Below are 26593 nucleotides of genomic sequence, written 5' to 3'. Positions count from 1 at the left end.
CCAATTTAGATTCAACAACTAACTTAATATGGACACTTCTGGATAGTGTGAGGAAGCTGGAGTGGAAGCTCCTTGCTGTGACACCACTGTGCAGCCCTCTTTTTCTTTTTCTTCTTTTTTTTTTTATCAGTGGTAGTAAATGCCCTACAGCTGTGCACTTTCCTTTCATTCCCTTTCTCCAGTTTTTTTTTAATGTTGAATATGATCATTTCAAACATAATCTCGGGTATGTTTTTACTCCAAGAGTGTTTTCAAGCCAAAATGTTTTTATATGCCCTTTTGCTCAGACATGCAGATGCCCCAGATCAACATAATTTGCCATCAGTGGTGACGTTCGTTAGCAGTTGTTAGGAGAGCACAGTGAGCCATGACGCTCACCCAAACGCTTCTGTGTCCAGGGGACATAATAAGAAAAGACCCATGAACAAACACCAACCAATCAGCAAGAAAGAATTGAGCCCATTCATTTCTGGGCTCATCTGGCGCCCGACATCTTTAGTAACACAGCATTGATCAACTGAGCCTTATTTTCTACTAACGTCACCAAATGCTTCAGCTACTTGCCAGGGTACTGACATACCCTGACTTTTAAAAAAGTTTTAGTTTTTTGTGAGCCATCCTATTCAAAACACACGTATGAACAGAGAGGAATTTCTTTTTAATGACTCATTTGCATGTGTTAAACCTCGAAATGTTTAAAATGTGAAGCCCGGATAGGGTGTGCAGGTTTACCACATGGCTTGAATGCACCTTCGCTGGAGGGTGGGAGTTCCCCTCCTACTTTAAAGGAGGGTGTGTCTCTCCGAGAAAAAGCTTTGGAAGTTTGTCATTCAGCCAACGTTTTTCAGCTCACTTCACTCTCCCAGGCAAAGCTTAGCGCCCGTCATTACCCGTCTTTTCTGGACAGTAGTTACGTCAGGTAGTTACCTTCACACTGAGGGGGCTTCAGGAGTCTACCTTTCTCTTAACGGGTTGACTGCGTTTGTCTTGAAGACTCTGGTAGACCTGCAGTGGAGTCAGTCTGGGACTTCTACTTCCACCATGGGGGACGTTATTTCCAGTCACCTAGATGAGGCCAAACGAGAGATAATCACAGGTGAGGAGTATAGTTGGAGTCTGCTTGGTTCGGAATTGTTTGGCGTTTTGGGTCATGTGCGCTTTACGTCTCATAAAATTCCGGACGTTCCCTGAAGTGGTGCCAGAGAGAAAAGGAGAAGGAATGGAGAAATGAGAACGAAGGTCGTGTTTCCAGGACATTTGGTTGACTTTGGTACCTCTTGTGGTTTTCACTGGTTTTATTTTTGTAGGCAGTTTTACCTTGATAAATATGAGAAAAAAATGTAGTGAACGCCAAACGTCCAAAGTGTTTGAATGAGTCCCCTTCACCTCTGTACATATCCTACTTCTAAAAACACAAAATCATGTTCAGATGTCTTCTCTAACCCGTTTTTTTCTATTCACCTGCTTTTCATTTGTGCTACCCATTTCTTTCTGAAAGTTTTCACCTTTTTTTTGTTTTAAAGTGACAGTATGCACTCAAATCCATTTTTAAATATGACTCAGTCTATAGAGTTGGTTAAAGCTGAGATTGGGGCCATTGTCATCCACAGTTGAGTTTCAGTGTAAATCATCTTTGAGGACCAAATCTGCAGATGGTTGACAGTGGCTTTGTTTCTGGGCTATGGAACGTCCTGCCCTGCATTCTCTATGGAGTTTATCAAAGTCTATTAACCAAGGTGAACTTCTCTGTCATGGTTATCTGGACTTTGTTGATGGAAATGAATATGAAAAGAACTGACCAGGCCCAGCCCTTTGGTCATTTAGGTCAGTTAAACTGTTACTTTTGCTGTCAAAGAGGGAAATGCATATATTTGTTTGTAGGTACAAAATATCTCTCTTAACATTTTCACTGTTTGATAGTTGAACTAAAAAGATCCTTAAAATAACAGAGACTGCAACCTTGGCAGCTCTTAGAAATACCATGAGCTCCTTATGTGACCTGTGTGAACATGTTCTGATGAAGTCCTGTACAGTTTGTGGAGGGTAGAGCATAAAACAATGATATGCCAGGGCAAGCAGACCTCATGCTAACCCAGAGTGTTGCTGATGAGTGTGGGACTAATCTTAAAAGTGCAAACCTTTGGTCTTGTTTTCAAGTAGAAGAGGAGATAACCATTTAAACTATGAGTTTGTTTAAAATCGGACATAAGGGTTGCAACTGAAAAGTGCCCTTAGTTTTCTTGCCGTGCTTGAAGGGCCAACATCCAGCTGGGTAAAGTCTCCAACTGCGTTTTAGTTCCAAAACCTCAGGCGGGACAACAGCTCTGTGTTTAGTATATTGTCCTAAATGATCTGCAAGGTATAATGTCACAGAGCTGCTGTTTGTAAGCTGTTCTTGAAAAGAACTGGAATATAACAGAATACAAGATCAGTTCATCTTGGAAAGGAGAAAGTGGGGCTTAACAGGCGCGTAAAACTGAGCAAAGGGTTAATCTGCCCTGAACTAGACCTACATTTTTTTTTAAAGAATGGCCAGTTGCGGGCCGTCAAACTCTGTTACCTCTCTCCACTACGAAGTTTAGGGACTTATGCTACTGAGTTACAGGCCAGACATGTCTCTCTCTCTGCCTTCAGTGGCCAAATCAAAGTGAGCCACATAAAAATGTATCAGATGGGGAATTTGAGGAATGCATCAAAAGTGTGTGTCTGGATAGAAACCTCCTCCTGCACAGCCAGGGCCACATGCTCTCAACAGATAGGCAGCATGGGTTTTTCTTAACCCAGATCACATGACTAACCTTTCATCTCCTTTTTGAAAATTGACATGAGCAAGTATGTGCGTTGGAATCAGGAAGGTGCATGTACATGTAGAGAAGCTTTTAGGGCTTTATTGAAAACTTGGCTGTGATTGTCATCCATCCCAGATGTAAAATAGGCTTTTGCTTACAGAAGAACTGTTTGATGGTGACACGGGGAAAAGAAAAGTTGGATAGTTAGCATAAATGTTCTAGACAGATAGATGGGTATATATTGTAGATTTGTTTTCCTTCTTTTTACAGAACCTAAAGCCATGTAAAGATAAGCCTCAAAACATGCAATTAAAGAAACTGCATTGTTTTAGTACAACATAATATATTTGTACATTAAGTAGACTTCTCAGAAGTTTCCATTCAAACAAAAATTTCTAATTATCTGTTAATCATATTGTTACTCTTTAGGGTTCTATTGAGACTCATGAAAAGTCTTGTAATGAGCTTCTTCTTTTCTTTTTCACTTTTATGCTGTAAAATGTAGAGTAATGAGGTTTACGAGAAAATAACTACTGATACCACTCATTGGGGGGCTCACTTTGTCCACTGTAGTGCTATTCATTTACGCTCGCTGTAGTAGCAACTTGTGTGCATCCACAAAGAGTTCCCTTAAGCAGACATACAGCTGTTTTAACTTCAGTGGGTGAGGGGACAGGAAACAGGAAATTCTAACTTGGAATATTTTTCCTGGGTCTATAAAATCTGCAGGCTCTGAAGTGAAGCTATCTGTGGCATGGTGAGGTATGGCACTCTGACCTTCAGTACATAAAAAAAGCTTGTTTTTAAGCTGGTTCAGATGGAGGAAATCCCTGTGACTCGGACCCCAACACACGGTTTCAGGTGAAGCTGGACTTCCTCTGTGGTTCTTAAAGACATTTCACCTCGTGTCCTAAAGGCATCTTCAGTTTTAAGTGACTGGACTGGTGGGCAGCTTGAAACTCTGCACCAGTCAGTTTAAACTGAAGAGGCCTCCATATGTGGTATGAACTACTTATCTCCATCTCCAGTAACTTTCACAGTTTCCTGACCATCACATATGTTGAAATCACTGGTGGTTCACCTCTGTGGGCCCAGAGTGGTCCTTGCATGCTCTTTCATAACCCATCCCAGTGGAATGTTTGAACTATACGCCCGTCTTGATAAATAAGCTCAGTAAACACATTCTAACTAGAACTAAATCAGCTTTCCTTTGCTGTTCTAGATTCTTCCACAAGCACAGTTGCAGCTCTTGCTTCAGTGATCTGTGATGGGAACACTCTTTATTTATGAGTCAGCCTATGGGTCTATCACAGTGGAATGTTTTTGTTAAGACACTGTTGGGAAAGGAGGGTGGGGGAAGAAGGGGGTGTCTCTCATTGGTCTAATAAATATAAATCTGGTCCCAGAGATATGCTGCAGTTCTTGAACGGACGTCAGCGATAACATTAGCTGCGACATGTAGCAAAAGCCTTATTTCTGGGATCCAATTGCCACTGTGATGGTAGACAACACTGTAGTGTCATTAAAGCAGATAGCTGCTCTCTGTAAAGTTGAGGCCCCGTGGAAAATGAATGAACACTGGCTGCAGCACCGCAAAGAGTTAGCAAGACCTACAGCAGCAGCTAATACAGCTCCAAGATATCTTCTTTTCTAAATTTGACATGTTTTGGAGGAAAAACCCCAAACTGTCTGTGGAATGTGACCCCAGTGTCTGAACCTGAAGCTGCTGCTGAAAGATGAATTTTTTTAACCATGTTTCTAAACATGGAAAAAGGATTTCTCTGGGATGATTTACCATTTTTTCCATCTTGTTTCTAAGGTAGAATCTTTTCTTCATTTAGTTTGGATTTGCTGTTGACTCCATTAGTCTGGGCAGGTAACGCACATTTACTCAAGAGCTGTGCTGTTACGTGTTTTGTTATCTCGTGTGTTAAAGAATTTTCTTTTCTTATTTAATTGAGTTTGGTTGTTCATGATATTTACTTATAAGTTGAAATTCCTGTGGGCATGTGAGACAACATATTAACAGAAAACTTATTGATTACTATGGTTTACTTTGTACCATATTGTGTACAAATATTTATAGTTCTTTTCATCGTCTTAGAATGAACAATGTACAAGCAAACATGCTGTAGGTCCCCTTCTTTGCCCCTCCAGTCCAACTGCAACCTCGACACGAGGAAAGGATTTCAGTAGCTTCCACGACTCTTCTCGTTATGAGTAGAAATAATGTTAACTTCTAATTAAAAGTTCCATGACTTCCCGCTGCCACAACAAAAAGGCAAACCATAAGTGACAAACTCTAAAGGGTGAGCAGAATTTACCAAATATAAATTATATTAGCCTTGTTAAATGTATGCAGGATCATTGCAGATAAATGTTTTTATGCCAGGACCAGTAAATCAAGGAGCAGCATGTACTCCACTGAATGTCTTAGATGCTGATTGCAGGTGGTCTCAAATCAAGCTAATTTTTTTTAGGTAGTACTCTTCTCCTAATCTTTGTTTCCATTGGATGTGGATGATAAAACAGACACCCTATGCTTTATTACTATATTTAGGTACAGCACTTTAGATCCATGACACTTTTCTTTATTTTTCGTGCTTTAACAACCCTTCGAGGTACAAAGTGTTTTTTTTGTAAATGACAAGATACTCAAGTAAATCGGCTTCAGTCCTCGCATGAACAGGACATAAGACAAGCATGGCAAAGTCCATTCTTAGTCCCTCACTAATGATTGCTGTCAAACAATAAAAAGAACTTGTTTATATACTCCAAGGCTTCCTGAATGTGCCAAACCAGCACTGTCTGCAGAAATTGTCCACTACAGAAACCTTTGGTATGGGAACCTATGTCAGAAAGTTTGTTCCCCTACCGAAGCTTCCCCTGGAGAATCAAAAGTCTGTTGGTGAGATAGATTCATTCCTGAAGTCAATGAATTTAGAACAGCAGTTTTATCATATCATGCATCTCACCAAGGACAGGAAGACTTAGCTGCTTCAAGAAGTGTGGCAACACGATGTCAGGCTTAGGAACCCTACCTTCATACAACTACAACAGCTATGCTTGCATCTGACAGGACATCACTTAGAACAAATGAGGTTTGTGATGATCTAAGCTGTAGCAGCAGTGGTTAACGTATTTGATCATTATTATTCAACCCAGATGCAACATTTTTGTGATCTCTGTACGTATTTGAAATGCCTATAACTTTTGTGTGAGATGTCCTAATTCTGTAGAAATGCCTGGTTACAGCTTCTTTTTTTTTTTTTAGGAGCCTCAATGTTTTGGCCATGAAGTATGTCCAATCTGGGATGTTCTTTTTCAGTCGGGCAGTTAATTGATAGTGGGAATACAGGAAAGGTTATGTTTACAACTGCAGCTATCAAAAAGAACCGTCTAATAATAATAATTAAGACAATTACTAATAGTAGCAATTATGATAATAATGAAGTGAAGGAATGTAAGTAAAATAATCTGTTGTGTTTAAAAAGGTCATTGCTTGGCACAAATATTAGTACAGATATGAATATATTTTATTTTAGACTGATTCATGCAGAACTTCCAGTTACTGATCCATTACATCTTAAACAGCTTCTCTCTCTTTCAGCATGATTTAGATTCAGCTTTAACCACAGTGAACAGATCATCTCCAAAATTCCTATTAAAGCTAACTTATGCTAAAACCAATGGCTTTGGCTTCGAGGAAGCCAAGTCATTTCATGCTTGTCTCACACCTCCTGATCCTTTGATTGTACAGCACAATGTTTCCTGTATGCCAGAACAATCGCTGAAAACTGGAACTGTTTTTTTCTTTTAGAGGACCAGCTTTTAACGGCGTCACACTAGTGGGCAGTCACTAAAAAACATTCAGTTACACTATAAATATGTAATGTAATTCACAATTCAAGTTAGCTTCTTTCTACACAGGTATTTATGCAAAAATATGCCGAGCTAACAGAATGATTCAAAATAAGCAGGTGAAAAAAGTAAACGGATGCTTTATGTGTTCCAAAGGCAACATACAGGCCGTCATTGCACTAATGGTCTTATTACACTACATTGTTGACCTCAGAATCACAGTCTCATCAGTGTGTTACATGTGTGGAAACTGTGATGCTGATGGGGAAATCCTTTTGTTAAAGTCACATTTGGACTTTATAGTGAGGATTGTTTTGTTCATGCAATCCGACTCCACAGTAAAGTTCTTCTGTATTAATACTGCAGTATACACCAAAACAGAGCAATCAATCTGCTTCCACAATTACATTGTGGAGACTTACTCTGCTTCCAGCTCCATACAGCTAACCCCATAATGTAGATTATCCATTATTGTCACAGTTGGGGTCAGGGAAAGTCTTCAGGAAGAAATGTTGGATTATTGAAACAGATGAAGCATAATTCTGTTTGCAGTGCTGGTATAGGAAATTTGAGCCATTTGAGTCGTCATTTTTCATGAAATGCAGGAAAAATCTTTTGACCTGTTCTAAGTCACAATAATGACACTGTGATTCAGATTGAAGCTAACATGACTGGATTATGTATTCAGTAAGTGGGTTATTTATTTATTTTCTTTTTAAAACTATTTCCAAGTAAGACTTCCCTTAAGGTCTGTCCCACAAACCTTTTGGCCTTTCTGATTATGTCAGCAGAATCTGGAGCTCTTTGTGAAAATTTGTTTGAAGCAAAGTGTAGTCAAAAGTCTCTGAATATGGAAATGCCTGAGATCCGTTTCCACTCCAGCTGTAGCTGTGTGTTTATGTTGCAGCCCACACTGGGAAGTTGATGGGAGAGTTTGGGCGTCTGTATGAGCAGCAGTATGCTGTGGCTCTCTTCAACAAAGTTCGCTTTGACATAGAGGGAGGAGGTGGCCCACAACCACAACTGCTACACCGTAAGGTAAAATATTCACTTCCACCATTCTGCAAGACTCAAAACAACTGATTCCATTCATTGCATTAACTCAACTAGTGCAGTGCCCATTCTGTAGGTGCCTGTTGGGATCAGCCTGAGGATACACGCATACCCATGCAAAATGTTCTTTTTAGGAGGGGGGGGAAAAGCAGCTAAAAGTAGAACTCCAGTGGGTTTTGTTAAGAGATGGGCAGTGTGGTTGCTAAACTACAGACCCAACTTATTGATCTACAGTAGTTGGCTCATTTTATTAAGTTGCATTTTCATTATTATGTCTTTTTCTTTTTATATCTCCAGTGTAAGTTCATAAACGTGTACAGGCAAAGGTAGAATTAAGAGCAAAACACAGTTCAATTTCAATATTTGTAGTATATGACAGTAGATAGTAGTGCGGTGAATCTGCACAACATGATGGTGTATTATGAGATGAGAAAGTGGAGTTTAGATCTGGTAGGCTATGGTTCAATGTATGGGTTTAATTAATTAATGAATGATATGACTTCACACTTCAAAACAGTAGCAAGAGTAAGACCATGGATGTGCATCACCTAACAGCAATGCTGCCATTTGTATATCCTAACATCTGTGCTTTTCCTTCTATGACATGACAAAATGTCTCCAGAGTAGATGAATGAACTGATTAGTACCCATGTGCATTTCCTCAAGTGTGTACTGGACTATTTCTATTTTATGATTTTTGTTGTTAGTACTTATGTCTTTCTGCTTAAGGATTTTTTTATGGAACACCTTCTCTATAAATTGTGTTATTTCCTCTTAGTTCAAACTAATCACTATTTCTAAGTCTAGTTTTATATTTTCACACTTTGTAACAGATATCACACACTGAGGTGTTCATTTGGCTCTCTTTGAGAAAGCTCGTGGATTAACTTGAGAAGTTTATTTTTCTGAAAATCACAACTGATGTGTCATCTTCCACAGATTCCTCTGGAGAACAAGTCTATCTTCTCTGGGTCACTGTTTCAGTACCTAGAGGAGAACAAGAAATGGAGGAACCGTTTCTTCTTTGTTCCAGACTCCTACAACATGAGCTATTATGACAACAAAGCAGTAAGTGAGGAACAGTGCAGTTAGTTAGAATACTTGTGTGAATCACTGGCATGTTACTGATGCTGCGTTTTACCTCCCAGGCCTATGACAAACATCTCCTTCCCAAAGGAACTATTAATTGTGCCGGCTACAAAGTGCTGACCTCTCTGGAGCAGTATCTGGATCTAATCGGCAACAGCCTGCCTAGTGAGTAGGGCAGAAGAAGCTGAAGCTGCAATGTTTTGTATTGCACACTTTAAATCTTATCAGGATGGGAAAGCTTCAATTCTTATCATCAACTGCAAAGTGAAAAAGTTTTGAGCTGATATCAGGAATTGTCAGTAAGAAGTGGTGATTGTAGAGGGTTGCATTCAAATTAACAGTGTAAAACAGTGAATTTTGTATTAGTTTTTTTTTCTTTCTTTTTTTGTTCCAGCTGTGAAAGCTAAGGTGGGAAGTTCACCTTTCCTGAAGTGTCCTAACCAGTTCCCCCTGATCCTGTGGCACCCTTATGCCCGCCACTATTACTTCTGTGTGGTGACTGAGAAAGAGCAGCAAAAGTGGCACGCTGTCCTCCAGGACTGTGTGAGACATGCAAATGATGGTGAGTCCTGCCAACTCAACTTAATACTTATCACTGGGTGGGATTTATCCTATATTATTAAATCTTACTGGTATGTAAATCATCATACAACAAACAGATAAATAAATACACGGCAGCAAGAAATCTGCTTCTGTGAAGTCTCAAGACAGGTTTATGGACTAAATGTTAGTCTGAGTGTTTTGATCTGGTCTGTGGCTGTGCAGGTCTGCAGGTTCAAATCAAAAGGGTTGGAGCACAGCCTCACCACAATTTTGGAAACATCATGTTGAAATAATTTAGTAAATCCATCTTTCTGGATCAGTTCCTCCTGCATTCTGTATAAAAATCCATTTGGATCTTTAAGTTTCTCTGACTGGATAGCTCATGGAAGTACAACAATACTTGATACTAGATGACACAATAGTTCTCTTGAATTCACAGGTCTCATCTGGTTTTACATGCCTGGCCATGGCTTTTTTTAAAAAGCTTTTTTGAATTGTGGAGTACCTTTTTACTTTATCCAGTCTCTTGCCAACTTGAAATGACATCTTAGATATTTATTTTAATTTTACTTTTATTTCAGACTTTGAGGTCCAGCCTTGCACATTTAAAACTTACAAACGGAACCCAAAAAAGACATGAATAACAGCACAAAGAATCAAATTGTGAGATTGTTCTGCATTTGATTTTGTTTGATTGATTTATTTAGCATGTGTTTACATAAAAGGGACTGGATAGTGTAGTGGTATGATTCCACCTTCCGTGTGGGAGACCTGGGTTCAAATCCCCTGCATGAAAGGTACTACCTCCAGTAGCCCTATCTGCCTACCTGTAAGTCGCTTTGGATAAAAGCGTCTGCCAAATGCATAAACATGAAATAACTTTTGGGGGGCTGCTGAGTGGCATTTTGCTGTGCTGCCCAAAACTGCAACTGGGTTTCAGGGGCTTTACTTATCCATCCATCCATCCATCCATCATCTTCTGCTTATTTGAGGGCAGGGTTTACTTATCCAGTATTAAATGTCCTTGATGTCAGACTGTCATTTCATAGACCAACTGGAGTAGTTTTCAGTTGCTGTGCTGTTGTCTGTTGAATATATTTTAGCTTTACTTGCATTGCTCCCTTTGTCTGAAATGTATGTATTCTTGTGAGATGATGTATACATCTCTTCGAAAGTTGCCAAGACTTCAGCACACTAAAAAACTTCTCTTCTTTTATACTTGTCAAAAAAAACCACTAACACCTGCTAACATCTGGCTTTTGATTGCAAGGGGAAAGTGTTGCGTATAGTCCTGCATCAAAACAATCAAAGGCCACTAGTTGAGTGCCCTCAGTGTTGAAGTTTTCCCCTTTTCCCCTGTGAGTTTTTTTCTTTTTGCAGCTGAGAGCTGCAGGTGAAAGTGACAGTGCCATTTTAATGCCCATGTGGGAAAGGACAGAGTGACCTAGTAGGAGCACAACTGGGAGGGATGGTCTTTCCCGATCTGAACCCAAGTAGTGTTTTGTTATTGGTCTTCTGTGCAAGTCATGGATTGTCTATAACAATACCACATTCAAGTATAAGGTAGTTCATACAAGTACCGTGCCTCCTCAGGCCAAAAGAGATGATGGCTTTTGTAGCTGTATGATCAGACCCGTGGATGTATGTCTTTGACATTTGGGTCAAGAGAGGGGAGGAAATGTCAACTGAACACTACCTGGTGGTGAGTTGGATCCAGTGAAGAGGAGGACTTTCCCTGTCCTTGAGATCTACAACACAGGTTTGGGACTTTTCACAGGTGCTAGGGGAGGTTTGGGACATGGAATTCGAATAGTACATGTTCATTGCAGATGCAACTGCTAGGAGTTGTGACCAGAAGGTCATTGGTGGTAACCAGAGGACCTGCTGAAAGACACCAGGCAGTGAGAAGCTGACAAACTGAACAAGGTGACCTTCTGCGCTGTTTGTGATGTTCATGCATAGGATCTTGAGGCGTAGTGGGGGAGAGGTGGGTCGTCTAATTTGGGCACTTCTGGGTTGTATCTCTGCTCTTAGTCACTACATACCTTTCATAAACTTACTTAAAACTGTTTGTCCTTCTTATTTATCCACTTCTAATCAAGTTTCAAAAATAAACAGCGTTGTTGTAAGGTTTAACCATGGGATTAAACTTTAGGGAATGCAGAATGGCACCGTCCACTGAGATGTACAACCCAAAGAAACAAAACCCTCCAATATTGGCAGAGCTCTAGTTTATTCTTTTTCACTCACTTTATATATATATATATATATATATATCAAGTTTCAATAATAAACAACATTGTACTTTGTAGTCTAGTTTGGGTTGCATCTCTGCTCTTAGCAGATGATGTGGTTGTTTGGCTCAGCCCTAGAGAGAAGGGCAGGAACTCTCATACATGTCATGGAGTAGAGCCGCTGCTCTAACATCAAAAAGGAGTCTGATAAAGTTTTTCGGGCGTCTGATTAGGATGCCTTCTGATCGCCTCTCTTTGTTGTTTCCCTGCTCCAGCACATCTGATTCAAATGATCAGCTCGTCATCAAGCTCTGCAGTGGCCTGATATTACCGGGTTTATAACAGTGCAACTGATATCCTAAAGTTTTTGTGGAGGCAATTAAGAATAGTTTGGGAGAAACAGTTTATTCCTGGAGCATGGCGTAGGGCAGGAGGCGTTCTTATTCCAAAGGAGAAAGAGTCCTTTTGACCTGAGTCAGTTCCAGATGATCTCTCTCCTAAATGTAGAGGGGAAGATTTTCTTTAGTGTAGTTGCACAGAGATTAGCTAGTTATTTAGAAAGGAATAGCTTAATAGATACTACTGTGCAGAAGGCAAGAATACCAGGTTTTGCAGGGTGTTTAGAGCACATTAGCATGATTTGGCATCATATTCAGACAGCCAAGAGTGAGAGAAAAGACTTTCATGTTATATTTCTGGATTTGGCAAATACATTTGGTTCAGTGCCACATAGCCTTATTTGGAAAGTGTTTGATTATTTTAGAGTGTCTGTAGTTGTTGTTAACTTACTAAGAGCATATTTCCAGGATATTAGACTGTGTGCCGAAAAATCTAAAGTAGGTTGGTATGAAAATCAAACTTACTAAGTCTTGAAGTATCTCAACAAGTAGAGGGAAATTAAGTGATAGAAAGTTTGTAATAGATGAAGAAAAAAATTCCAATAATTAGGGAAAACGCAGTAAAGAGTTTAGGTAGGTGGTACCAGGCAGACTTAAATGATGGAGAGCAGGCAGTGCAGTTTCAGAAAGATGTTGCTGAGGGACTGGATAGAATAGATAAACCGGGGCTTCCAGGAAATTTGAAGCTGTGGAGTCTGCAGTTTGGATTGTTTCCTCGGTTGATGTGGCCACTGTCTGTGTATGAGATTCCATTATCTGTTGCAGAAAGAATGGAAAGGTTAGTTAGCTTTTACATTAGGAAGTGGCTAGATGTTCCTAGATGCTTAAGTACTGTGGCACTGTATGGGAAAAGCATACTACAGCTCCCAGTATCTAGTCTAGTAGAGGAGTTTAAATGTACTAAAGTTAGGACAGAGCTCCTGTTTGCTGGGAGTAAAGATGTGGTAGTTAGTAAGGTGGTTCCAAACCCAACCAAGTGGAGGAAATGGAATCAAAGAATGGCAGCTCAGGAGGCAGAGGCAACTCTTAGACATACAGAGATTGTGGGTAATGTACAAATAGGCCGGGGAGGCTTGGGGCTTGGCCCAGGCAAACTAGTGTGGAGTAGAGCAGGTCCCAAGGAGAAGAGAAAGCTAGTTATTGAGCAGGTTTATAGACAGGAGGAAATGTTATGGGGTACAAAGGCAGTGGCTCAGGCTAAGCAGGGACAGCGGTGGAATTGGGAATGTATACACAAGAAAAGTTTAGTTGGAAAGAGCTGTGGAGTATGGAGGAAAGGAGTATTAGATTTTTGATAGGGGCAACATATGATGTATTGCCAACTCCCCAGAATCTAAAACTCTGGGAAAATGGAGACCCGTTATGTTTAGGTACTGCAACTTTAAGGCATATTTTGTCAGGTTGTAAGGTTAGTCTGTCCCAAGGCCAGTCTACGCGGTGACATAACCAAGTATTAAGAAGCTTAGCTGCAGGTATTGAAGGTAAACGAAGGCAGATGAATTTAGGAGGGTCTAAGGTGAAGAGAGTGGCAATTCAGTTTGTTCAAGAGGAGGAGAAAGTTAATAAGACAATAAGGAGGCAAGGCAGCTTAGAGGATGCTTGTGATTGGGAGATGCAGGTAGATTTAGGAGGAAAGTTCCCCAGGAAATATCCTGTACAAATCTAAGGCCTGATATAGTCTTGTGGTCTAGGAGTAGAATGAGAGTCTATTTCATAGAGCTGACTGTTCCTTGGGAGGACTTAGTAGCAGAAGCATATGAAAGAAAAAAGCTTAGGTAGGTGGAGTTGGGGGCAGAAGCTGAGCAGCGAGGATGGAAAGTTGGGATATGTCCAGTGGAAGTATAATGTAGAGGATTTGTTGTAAAGTCTGTTGTCTCATAGTTGAGGGAGTTGGGTGTAAGTGGACAGAATGTGAGGAATATAGTGAAGGAAGTGTCAGATGAGGCAGTAAAGTCCAGTCAGTGGATTTAGATTAGAAGAAGCAATAGTAGCTGGGGGCCCAGCAGGGGGAGCACTTAGGGTAAACAGACTCTTGGAAGAAGGAAGGAAGAAATCCAGGATGTATTTAAGTTGAGGGTGTGGCCCATGTGAGTCTTTTGAAACCAGGTGGCCATTTCAGTTGATTTGGCCTGTATGGTCTTGTTTTTTCTGGCATTTTTAGTGACTGTAGGACTGTTTAGGTGAGTTTGTCTGCTGAATCTGTTCGTGTGTCTTGTCCTGCCTCCACCTCTGGAACCCTCTATACTTTCATTACCCCCTACCCGAACCAGGGTTTGTATCCCCACCCCGCTATGACTGGTGTGCAGTTGGTGAGAGGCTGGGGTAGCTTGTGGTTGTGGAAGGAAAAGATGGTTGTTGTGGTGTGAGGAGCAGTGATGGCTGGCACTCTGGGACGCCAGTGATCACTGTCTAGCCTCCTGGAGGTGTCGTGGGCCCAACTAGACGAAACACTGAAAGGAGGTTCCCTCCTGATGACCCCAATGACATGTTGGCCAGCACTGGTCTATGGGATTATAGGGAATTATTCACGGAGTCTGGTCCATTTTCTTTTGTAGCACAAGTTTCTTGTGTTTACTTTGAATTAAGTTATAAAACCTGACTGTAAAAGCCAACCAATAAATCTATATCTGGGTAAAGCAAAACAAAAGCAGAGAGGGTTCAGATATGCTGCTTAACATCTCAGCAATGTTGATTAGAACCAAATTGACCTGAAAGACTGTTGATAGTAACAGTTGGCATTTTTGCCATGACACAGGGCAGCTGCAGGTATATGAGCTCAATGACTCTTTCCATATGTTCTCTGTATACCACACAGAATATTGCTTCACGGATGAACAGACTTTTTAACTCTTTTAAGTAAGGTGTGGCTGCACAAGCTTCACTTCAGCTCAACAAATAATTCTTCCAAGTACAATATTAAACAACAAATTGTGTTGTGTCAAATGTTTATTTGAATTCAGTTTTGAAATGATTTGTCAACAGTTCATTTTAACCAGCAGCAAAAATGCATTTTACTATCTTTTTATTTTACATTTTATTGCCAGTACAGAGTACCACTGGAACAGATCCTGGTGGCACTATACACAGCCCTGATCACTTGGTTGATTTTAAACTATTTGGTGGTCTAAAACCCACCTGGAAGCCAGTTGATTTTTTTTTTAATGAATTGTTTCTCAGAAGGCTACTGCTTTCCTTTGTAGGGGATTTGAATGACTATCTTTTTTATGATGGATTTATGGGCTTTGGGTGATCTACAAATATGCCTTGAGTTGAACATGTGTTTTGCTATCCACAAATACAAATTTCCTATTTGTAACTTGTGTGTCGGTTTCCTGAGACATTGTTTCCGCAAATTTACACGGATCCAACAAACAAATAGCTTGTGATTCACAAAGTACCAAAAATACTGTCTCAGAAATACAAATGTGTGATTGGTGATCCACAAATGCCGAGTCACGATTCACAAACAGAATTTTCAGTTTCACAAATGGCTTTTTGTTTTACAAATGGAAAATGATAAATTTACAAATACACATGTATTTGTAAAAATCATCACGGAAGTTACAAATAGGAAATTTGTATTTGTGGATAGCAAAACACGTGTGAAACTCGCGGCATATTTGTAGTTCACCCTCTGTGCATTTGCAGTTATTTTTGAGACAAATTTAAATCCATAGAGATTTACTCTACAACATATGATTTCCCTTAAAGTAGGGATATTTGGAACTGTGATCTGAAGAATACTTTTACCTCATTATCTGTCTTAGCTGACAAAAACACAAACGTGGTATGAGTCACTCTTGAAGAAGCATGTGCTTATTCTAAAGGGTGTGTGTGACATCCTGTGATGAATATGAGAAGTAATTTCAAGGCATGTGAAGAAAGAAGAGGAGGATAGTTGCATTAAGAGGAGCCCAGAATTCCATTCTTTGCTTGTTTAAATGTAGTCCTACTATCTGAGGCTAATTCAAAGTCCCTCCTTGATAGGGTCTTGGGACTTCCTATCTCAGCTCCTGCAAGGAACTCTAGCCCTGTCACATGGTAACTTCCTGGCTTTGTCACAGTTTGGAGTTCTCCCACACTGTCCAGTAAGGCATTGCATTGCAGAATGAGCCCTTTTACTCTTATCACAACACTGTGTTGATGTATTTAGCTGATTCCAAGCATATTCTCATTTAAAAGGAAAGGAATAGTATCCATATATCCATATAGTATCCATTTTATATTCTTACTAGTTATGAAATGATATCAACATTTTAGGGAAGTGAGACGTATCCTGTCTTGCTATAAGTATACATTTGTCTTCATTTTTAGGATGTGTATCACAGCCTTAAATTACACTTGTGTCATCCGTATTGATGATTGGATGCTGTAATAGGCTTAGGATACACCTATTAAATCATTAGATAATATATATAAAATAATACATGACAGATAAGACTGTAGGATCAAAACTTGTTGCCTTGTAATTATTAGCCATATGGAGAACCCAAACTGCAAGGCATTTATGCCACAGAGCACAGTTTTTAGTATAAGGTATTAGAGGGCTGCATTAAGCTTGGGGTTCTGACCTTGTGGGCCACAGACCCAATGCAAGTCAACCAATGACGTTGAAAGGAAGATTAAAGCTGGACCTTATCGTATGCATACAAAGCTGAGTAGTGCATATTGACTATTTTCTCTGTTGTAAACCTGTTTAACATATTAAATGTACAAAGGGAAAGGGCAGTATTCAATATTGACATTTAGACTTTCATTATATGCATGTAAAATAATCCCAGGTCAGCTACAGCATAATGTATTTTGTTTTTTTCCTCGCACATTTTGATTCTGTGTGGTCAACTGAAGTGATTTGTTGCTTTAGAGTTGTGCATGTGGCCCTCCTCCTAGCTATATAAGCTCCATAACAACTTATTTGGAAACCAGCTGAAACTAAGAGGTATTCTAAGCAGAATGGCAGTCCCCAGCATACTTCTGTTTTTCTTCTGAACAGCCTAATCCATTATGCACAGAAACGCTAAGTCCTAATTGCTGCCAAATTTCCAATTGTAGGTTTGTGTGAGGAGGATAAAGTCCAAACACCAGCCTTCACTGATTCAGTACGTCTCTACCGCCAAGCTCAGGGGGACTATGGCACCTGGGAGATGATGTGCGGTGTACCATCACAGGTAAAAGATACCAGGCCCAGTTTCATTTTGCTGTCAGTAATTTGACATGAGACATACACTGTGTGTCCTTAAAAAACAACCAAAAGGCTCTGTGTATTGGTTGTGAATCTTCAGGTAACTGATGATTTCCTTAAGAACTGAGTCTTTATTTTAAATAATTTGATTCAGCACAAAAGACTACTAATTTCAGAATCTTTCCAAGCCCCATGAGCAGGACAAATCGGTAGAGGTTCATGGAGTTTTAAAAAGGTTATCTAAAAGTACTACAATACAAATGTTATTATATAGCTTAGTGAACTTAGGCTGTAGCTGGTTGTTATCTGTTGGAATTTAGCCTGTTGATGTTCATCCAAAGTAAAAGGGGTCTTTTATTTTATTCATACAGTGATGATTACCATGTGAAGCATGTATGCTCCATTATGCACCATTTTGTCATGTAATGTACATTGGTCAGCAGATCCATCTTTAATTTGTTCAACTGCTTTCAACTCTGCATGGTGGTGGATGATGAAAGCTGTGGCATTTGTGCATATTAAATGTGTTACAGCCAGCTCTCTTTCCTAGAAGATTGAGAATCTAAAGTACGTCCAAATGCTCCTTATTATTTAAACTAGCAACTGTAAAAGTGAGCGCTAACTTTTGTAGAAAACATGTCATATCCAATCATTTGTGGATGCCTAAAGCACTGTGTGGGAAGTCTGTTATGGCAAACAAAAGAAATGTGTTTAGAATAAAACGAAACCAAAAGTAAGTTGAGAATTCTAGATCTTTCTCTCTATATATGAAAAATCTACTTTTTTTTTTTTTTTTTGGTCTGGGTGCTTTTTAATACACATCTAAATATCCAGCTTTGGCTGCATTGAATTTCCCTCTGGGTTGCTTTCACATGGTTAACTAAATGAAATGACCTTTGAGCAGAATAGCCGTTTTATTTTTTGTTCCTAATCTAGTTTGAAGAGTATTTCAAATATTTTGTCTGCACAACAGTGCTGACCAGAAGGGTTTGTGATCTTTCATATGCATGTGTTTTAACATCGGTCTCCCTGTGTTGCATATCATCTTCCTATTGTGTCTTAATTGACTGATGTAGCTATTAGAGACGATATGAACCATGATGTTCTGACTTCTCACGTGAATTCAGTTCTTATGCCGATTCAGCCTGGTAGACTAAATCAGACCATCATGCGTGTTGTCCATTAAGGAGTGTTTTTCTGTTGGTCTTTGCCCTGTAGATCCTGTCTAACCTAGTGATGGAGGGCCTGCTTCCTGAATTGAGGGCACTCATCTCCCCCCGCCTTAAAGGCAAACTCCATGAGCGGCAGAGGAACTGGATGCTGGTAAGATGCTACTCCACACTCATTCCACTTTGATTCTGAGAATTAAATAAATTAAATCCATTTTCATTTTAACACTCAGCTGTTGATGCTTTATGTCTTCTCTGTCTGACATTTTAAGATGATAAAAAAGAGTATATTTGATTTGCCATAGATGTCTAATCTAATCTACGAGGAAAGCAATGGAGTAGCACTTAGCCACAGGACAATAAAAAATACTTGTCACAGTGGATTTTTATCAAAGCAAAGCTTTTTTTGGTGTGGTGAGGGATACTTCTGGCTCCCTCTGAAACATATTGATCCTCAAACCTCCTGCTGCTCTTTTTGTACATGCATAGAATTATACTTTTGATTTATATGAGTATGCTCAAAATAATTATACCGTACTGTGTGAGATTTGTAATAGGAGCTTCATCCTTGTGAACAGATCAGTGATGCAGTGTACAGCCTGGTGCAGGGACAGTGTCAGACCCAGTATGAAGCTGTGTTGCACAAGTGTGAGGCAGCCCGCTCCTCTCTGGAAGCCTCCATACGAACAGACATGGACCAGATTATCACATCCAAGGAGCATGTCACAAACAAGATCAGAGGTTAGTATAATGCTTGCATATATTATAAATTGACTTTAGTTTCTGAGATCATATATTTGTATCCTCTTTGTAGCTGAAAATAAGCTGCTTCTTCTTTTTTTTTTTTCTTCAAGTTTGTGCTGTTACTGATATTTAGATCTTTCCTACCTGCAATACACTTGCACTCTGTTATCTTTCATCTGCCTGTTAGCCAGGGACACTTGTTGCTCCATTTATTCTCCATTCTCTACACTTGTTAGAAGTTTGTTATTGCAGTGTGACAGCTTCTTATCATTGTCACACAGTGGAAACTGGGCAGACCAGTAGCATTCCCTACAGTGTTTATGTATGAAGGAATATCGTTGCTGCAGGAGTTTACAGAAGGAGTCTTTGACACTGAGAGCAGCAGAAAGAGAAGACAAATTGGATAATAATTTAATGAGTGACATGAAACCAAGGGACTACACTACATTTTTGTGAAACTTGTGTTTAACAACAGCTGCTTTGTCCATAACTGCAAGATACAAGGAATAATGTGCATTTAAAGTGCACAAGTTTTCTTTTCCACTATAGATGGTTTTATCTGAAAACTTTGACTCTGCCTCTGGTGTTCACTGCTCCCCGCAGCGGTGGTTCTCCCGAAGGCTGAGAAGTTGCTGAAAGTGAGCATTCAGCCCTACATCAGTTCCATTCTAGACGCACTAATGGAGCCCACCAGCAGAGGCTTTTCTGAGGTTCGGGACGTTTTCTTCAGAGAGTTGGTGGACATGAGCAAGAACACCCTCAATAATGATACAAAGGACTCCGTGGCACAGGTGAGGAGGAAAACATTTGAGTTTCAGACCTTAGTATGGGCTGAAAGCCTTTTTATGTGATCACACCATGACTTAAAGGCAGCTGATAAACTAGCATCTAAGTCTGTAATTGTGAATTCAATAAATCCAATCAAAAGTTCAACAGTCCAGTGTTTGTTCCAAATAAACTTCTCCTTGGTCCCTCTCCTCCTCAGCACATGGAGATCATCTCCATGCTGGCTTTTCATCCAGTGAAAATGCAGAGGTGCTTTGAGATGGTAGAACAACTGAATCTGGAGGGTTTGCAGCAAAGGTTTGACGTCTCCAGCCCCTCGGTGTTTGTCCAGAGGGCCCAGATCCTCATGAGAAAGGTGACACTCCGCATTACAGCATGGGTTACAAATTGCACTTACAGTTGCAAAGATTAACACGGCAGTGTAAAGGATTCATTGCCATCCGGGGCTGAATTTTCAGTTTGCAGCCAACTGAATCATGAATTCATCGCTACAGTAGAGGCATGGCTGTGCATTGGCAGTCTCTGTAGATAAGCTGCCACAGTTTTTGTAGATGTAAATGGCTCAATGTAAGGTTAAACAAAAAAAAGAAGCATCATGCATATCAAATGTATTCCTGGTCTAAGTCCTACACACTGAAATTTTGAAGTCGCATATATTTGAAGTTGATTAAAGCTTCGAGTTTTGTCCCTAATTTTTCAGTCGGGATTACGTGAGCTCTGGGAACACAGATGGATAGATAGAAAGCCCATTGATGGGTACTGCAACACACTGTCACATTTATCCATTATTATACTAATCTATGAATATCAGTTTAACTAAATTGGTTGAGCTTAATAAGAAATCACATTTCAAGTTATTGAAATTCCACCAATCGTAAATATATACGTTCCCTATTTAGTCAAGTCCGTTCTTTGCTTTGTGGTGCTTAGTGCAATTGCTGTCCACAAATGAAAGCTTTTGTGTTCTTTGAATTAGCCAGAATAGGATGTGTGGTGTCTCTGCAGAGAGTCGGGCTGTTTGAATTCTAATGCCTCTGCCACATCGCACATTAAGTCCTGTCTTTGTTGTCATCAGTGCAGAGACGGTTATTTAAAAAAGAACTATAAATCTGTCTAGTTAAAGCTCATTCAATTTCGAGAAGCCCCTTTCTTAATTTCTATTTTTAAAGCAGACATTTTAAAAGTTTCTTATTACACGGTGGCTCAACAACGGTTTGCACAAAAAAATGAATTAATAATAATAATAACGATGATGAAAAAAAATGGTTGTGGATGCGTTTTCCATGGTATTTTTATTTCTCATGGAATCACTTTAAATTTGTATTTTGAAGTAATTGGTAGGAACTTAGCCTCTTTGCTGTTGCACTTAGAACAAATCTGTTTGTGTTTTAACAATTTTAAGTTGAAAAGCAAATGCATCTTAGAGCAAAAATAAATTTCTTATCAGATAATGGAAGTTATTTCCAGGTCAGTTTTATTACAAAAAACAAAGGGATACGTGACACGGTCTTTTAGTTGAGTTTGAGTGTTTGGATGTGGTTCAGCTCGTAACCAGCAGAGCTGCAGGAGGCTGAATGCCATCTTATGGTGGCGTTCCGTCTCCGGAGACTCGATGAAGGCCAGCTTTGAAAAGGTGGTATTTGTGTGACGGCACATCACACCTTATAGCCAATATGAACAGCCAATATGAGCCAATGTTTTACCACTTGCATACAGTCTGAGCCCCATAGCACCCCTACAAAGCGTTTTTTTTTTTTTTTTTTTTAAAGTCACTGTGTATCTGTCCACAGCAAATGGACAATGCAGTGTATACATTTGAACAGATCCTCCACCAAAATCTGGAATCCCAGGGTTCAGAGGCTCTCTGTAAGACCATCCAGCGCTGCCAGGACAGAGTCATGAAGGTAAAACAGTAGTAATCACTCGTATACACACATTCTCGTTAGACATTATGTATACTACCTGGGGATGATGCTATTCTGTGCTAGGATTAGGGTCTTCTTATATTTACAAATAATGACATGCATTACTGATTTGGCTCGTTGCTTTTGTATGGCACCATGAGTATGAAACCTGTCCTCCTCATTCTCCAACCTTATTTTTGGTGGGATGATGATGATAATAGAAGGTGTGAGTCCTGCAAAATAATTTGTGGACAAAATGGAGCTCCATGCAGCAGTGGACTACCATGCAGTTATGGTGCTTGTGTACAACCACTAAACTCACTCATGTCAGCTTATATCTGTAAAAACCTCTTTGTGACCAAACATTTTCTTCTTTAGATAAATCTTTTCTAATGAGATGAGTGTGTTTTCTCTTCAAATCTGATCTTTGAGGATCTGATTCCCTGCTCTACATTACGTAGTCTAGAGTGGTGAAAGGTTAAAGACGACTAGTTTAAGGTCAAACAGGTAGAATTTAGATGAATGACAAGGCCTTATAACCCATCTCAATATGATTTACATACATAATTGAACCTGCTTAAACAGGGTTATACCCGCCAGATGCTATTCTCCATATTCACAAGGTCAAACTGAATGTCGAACAAATGCCATAAAGTACCAACTATGTGGATGAAAAAGTGAGGAAGTTTAAGAGTGATGGAGACAATGTTCCATTATCATACAAACTCCCTCAGATTCCTGTCTGTCTTTGGGTTGGAAGGGTGATCATTTTCCAACCAGCTTACTTTGTATACAGAGTGTATATATGTGATAAGAAGTGCTGCACAAATGAGAAAAAAGCCCTTTGTAGAACTAGGATGAGGTCAAAAGGGTGCTGTATTTATGTGGAACCATTTATGTGCAACATGAGAGAATGGCGAAAAATCTTAAATTTTGTTATTTGCAATTACAAAAAAAGTGTAATTACAAATTGGGGTGGGATGGTGAGCATCCTTGACCCTTGCATCTGTACACTGTTCTTAATGCTTTCTGAGTTGTCATGGCACCCTGAAGCTAGCTATCGAAGACAAGTACATGTAGCAGTTTCTTGACTGTCAAAATTGTGTCAAAATTGAAAAAGTTGTGCAGTAACATCATAAGAAAATACTTTGGACCCAAGATTAAATCAAATTCAGCCCATTCATTCATTTAATGAATGCTGTGGATATAGAATGAAATCAGATGTACTCAAGTAAAGTTTTAACCTCAAACTATTTAAAAGCCAGTGCTTGAGTATATGCACCCACAGACTTTCCACCATTGTACCCTAATGTCTTTTTGTTCATTCATTCCTTATTTATTCAGAAATTCGACTATGACAGCAGCACAGTGAGGAAGCGTTTCTTCCGGGAGGCTCTCCTCCAGATCTTCATTCCCTATATGCTGAAGCAGCTCAGCCCAACCTGCGCCGCAGTAAGTCTCACAAAAACACTTTGAGTATAACAATGTTGAGTGAGTACAAAAAGATGTTCAGTTATGAATGATCCTGCTTTTACAAGTTTTGATTGTTATTGTAAACCCCAGGAGCTGCCACGCTTCCAGGAGCTGATCTTTGAGGACTTTTCCCGCTTTATCCTTGTGGATAACATCTTTGAGGAGGTGGTTCTGCACTCAGTCATGAAGGACATCATAATGGGTCAGTCTTCTACCATGTTACTCTGCTTTTGCATTCACATGACTACAGTACATTGGATGCAGTGGATAACAGTTGAACTGCATTTCCTTTTTATCGGTGCACATAAACTGTATGGCAGAAGCTTATATGGTACCACACATATCCTGCCACAATTTGAAAATCCTCAGCCTGGCACTGAAGACGAAACAGCACAAATACTCAGTCGACAATCTCCTGCTCCTTGCCTAAACCAGTATTTTTTCAGGTGTGGTATCACACAGGCAAACACAACTGGAATCAGCTCCCCAGTATGTCCATATGATGTGGAAGAATGCGTTACATTATAAGCATGAGCTTCCTATAGCTGTAAATAACAACCACAACGACCACAGTCACTTATCTTTAGTTGTCAGTATAACCAACGTTCAATCTTTGAAGGTCGAGACAGCTGAAATGCTTCAACATTTTCATTAAATTTAGAAAAGTAACCATAACTTACATCAGTTATGCAGCATCAAGAATCCCCTCATTTCAGATGTTGAGTTCTTAGTAAGTTCTAGTTTGGAACTGAAATAAAGAGGAAAAAATAGAGAACATCAAACGGCTTTATTGATAAATATTGATAGCTGTACTTTTTGTATTTCATTACTGATCACTCAGGAAGCAGAATCCATCCATGACATTATGTCTTTTATAGTATTCTCCTGTAATTAGGAAACTTTGAGAAAGTTTTTTTTCTTTTTTTTTTTTTTTTTTACAATAAATCTATTTAAATTGGTATTGACTGAAGCCATTTTGTGCATACTCATCTCAACCTTTTCTCACTGTCTGTAGCTGTGAAGGAGGCAGCAGTCCAGAGAAGGCACAACCTGTACAGGGACAGCATTGTCCTTAGCAATAGCGACCCCAGCCTGCACTTGCTGGGGGGAAATCCATCCATTGACTGGGCTGGAGAGTATGGAGGAGCCAAGGATCAGGCAGAAGGACCAGGGGAGGATACTGAGGGTGATGGTGAGGGTGGCCATACAGAGTGTCAGAAGAGGAGAAGGATGAAGCAGGTGGTGTCCATGATCCAGGTAGAAGACTCCACTGTCCTGCCCAGTGAGTCATGTATGGAGGTGCCCTGCATTAGTGTTATATTAGAGGAGGTTGACAGAGATGGAGAGGAGCATTCAGAAAATGAGGCTTCCTCTGACGAGAATAGATCTACAAGTCCCAAAATGTCAGAGAAGCCCTCAGACATGTTGAATGATTCTACTTTGAAGGAGGAAGGAGACAAATCACAGGAGTGGTATAGAAATGATGCCCCACTAAAGGTTAAATCAGCTGCAGAAGATGCTTCAGTCATATCTGTGAAGGATAATGGAGAGAACAGCCAGTCAGTGGTGGAGAAAGAGCCAACTGCCAACCCAGTGGAAGAGGAGAAAAAATCTTCCGACGCTTCCAAAACCACTACAGAGAACCTTCCAAACATGTCAAATGGTTCTATCTTAGAGGAAGAGAAACCCACACCAGAGGAGGAGTGTGAGGAAGATGTCTCACTGAAGGTTGAATCGGCTACAGAAGAGGCTTCAGTCATAGAGGAGGAAGTAAAGGGAGAGAAGTGTCAGCCTGTGGCAGGAAATGAGCCACCATCCAGCCAGAAACAGTCAGAGGAGACATTGCCACTGCCTCCTCTTCCAGAGGAAATGCTTTCCAAACCTATGGAAGAAACTTCTGAAAATCCTCCTAAGTCAACACCTGACTTCTCCCTACCTCCACATGATGACAGTGGCTTCCAATCTCCCACCAGTGAAGTGATAGAGGAGCTGACCCCATGCGCATCACAACCACAGCCCTCAGAGAAGCACCCTGTGGCACAGGAGGCAAGTGTAGCTGCAACACCAGACTCTGAGCCCCAAAACCAGTAACTCTGAGACCACAAACCAGTGGCTAAATCATTTCTATCAGTCTTTATGCTGTTTTAACCACATACGTTTTCAGTTTCAACTGCAGAAATTTACTCGACAGATTGCTTACACTGAACAGGGCTCAGATTCTGCCCCGAGCACGAGGCAGGAAAAGAACCTCCGCTTTTAATCCAGAAAATCCCCACTCTTCATTTCTCTTCTACGCTCTGCAGAATAAGGAGCCAAGTGTGAAAACAAAGTTGTTGTTTTTTTTTTGTTTGTTTAATACTGGCCCAAATAAGCCACCAGAAAACACAGTACAGAACTCAGAAGGGTCAACGTTTACTTCTTCTTAAGCTTGCATGTAATCTGTTATCTAATTTAATACGCTGATGTGTCATAACTTCAGTTTATGTTGTGTTTTCTGGGAATTACACTATTTTGAGTTTATCTTTTTTTTATATTATGTATAACGCTTGTATGGATTCTGTATTCTGTGATCCACCAATCTGTCATTTTACTTTTTTATAATAATTTCGTGTCTTTGCTGATTTCGTACCTCCTGTTATTTATTAATTTGCATCCCGTTCTCTTTTGACCAGCGTGCTTTTCAACTTATTTTAATTTTGTGTGAATCATATGACTGTTACTGACAATAAATCATTATCCATTAAATGTGTTCAGTTTTACCTTCAGACCGCTTTGATCCTAAGAAAGGCGATTAATTTACAGTTGAGCTCATCCACAAACGCAACACTCATAATTTATGTCAAAAACACAGACTGGTTAGAGAAAGATAAGAGAAGTGATGATACACTGTCATGTGCGTTTTCATTCAGATACCATCATTGCAAATATGACTTCAATTGAATTATTATATTTAGAAAAATTTTGATCAAGTTGATTCAAAACAATACTTTAACGCACAAAACAGTTTTGATAGTTTATCAAATTGCACTGCAGGTACATCCAAATTGAGCTGCACCTATTAGATCACTGACAGAGTGAAATATATTTTTGTTTATTAAGCATTTGTTTTCTTGCCCTACTCTTTGTTTAGTTGGTCCATGTGTTAGCAAGGTAAAACAAGCCATAAGAAAAAGTTGTGGTGTGGAAGGGTCAAATATTTTCAACCTTGGTGGAGTCCTTTTCACACGTGTTCTGAATTCCTCACAATGTAGATGCAAATTTTCCATTGCAAATGCTAATTCTCCTGTCTGTATTCCTGTGTTGTTAAGACAATCAGTTTCAACAGGCCTTGTATCAGTAACTCTTCCTCCATTTTTCTGTGAACTTTA

At 39.8% G+C, this 26593-nt stretch overlaps 1 protein-coding gene across 1 annotated transcript; it reads left to right on the top strand.

Moving 5' to 3' along the window:
* The first annotated feature begins 811 nt into the window (after window positions 1–811).
* Window positions 812–25970, top strand: niban2b (niban apoptosis regulator 2b). Its single transcript, XM_072388591.1, has 14 exons — window positions 812–1096; window positions 7558–7688; window positions 8643–8771; window positions 8852–8957; window positions 9187–9354; window positions 17020–17135; window positions 18368–18472; window positions 18897–19059; window positions 19666–19853; window positions 20048–20203; window positions 21639–21752; window positions 23097–23204; window positions 23316–23427; window positions 24241–25970. The coding sequence occupies exons 1-14, from the start codon at window positions 1042–1044 to the stop codon at window positions 25314–25316; spliced, it is 2727 nt and encodes a 908-aa protein (XP_072244692.1). The 5' UTR covers window positions 812–1041; the 3' UTR covers window positions 25317–25970.
* Window positions 25971–26593: the final 623 nt, after the last annotated feature.

The sequence above is a fragment of the Leuresthes tenuis genome, unplaced genomic scaffold, assembly GCF_036924035.1.
Source record: "Leuresthes tenuis unplaced genomic scaffold, fLeuTen1.0.hap1 SCAF_6, whole genome shotgun sequence".
Lineage (NCBI taxonomy): Eukaryota > Metazoa > Chordata > Actinopteri > Atheriniformes > Atherinopsidae > Leuresthes > Leuresthes tenuis.
This window is presented reverse-complemented; position numbering and strand designations above follow the sequence as displayed.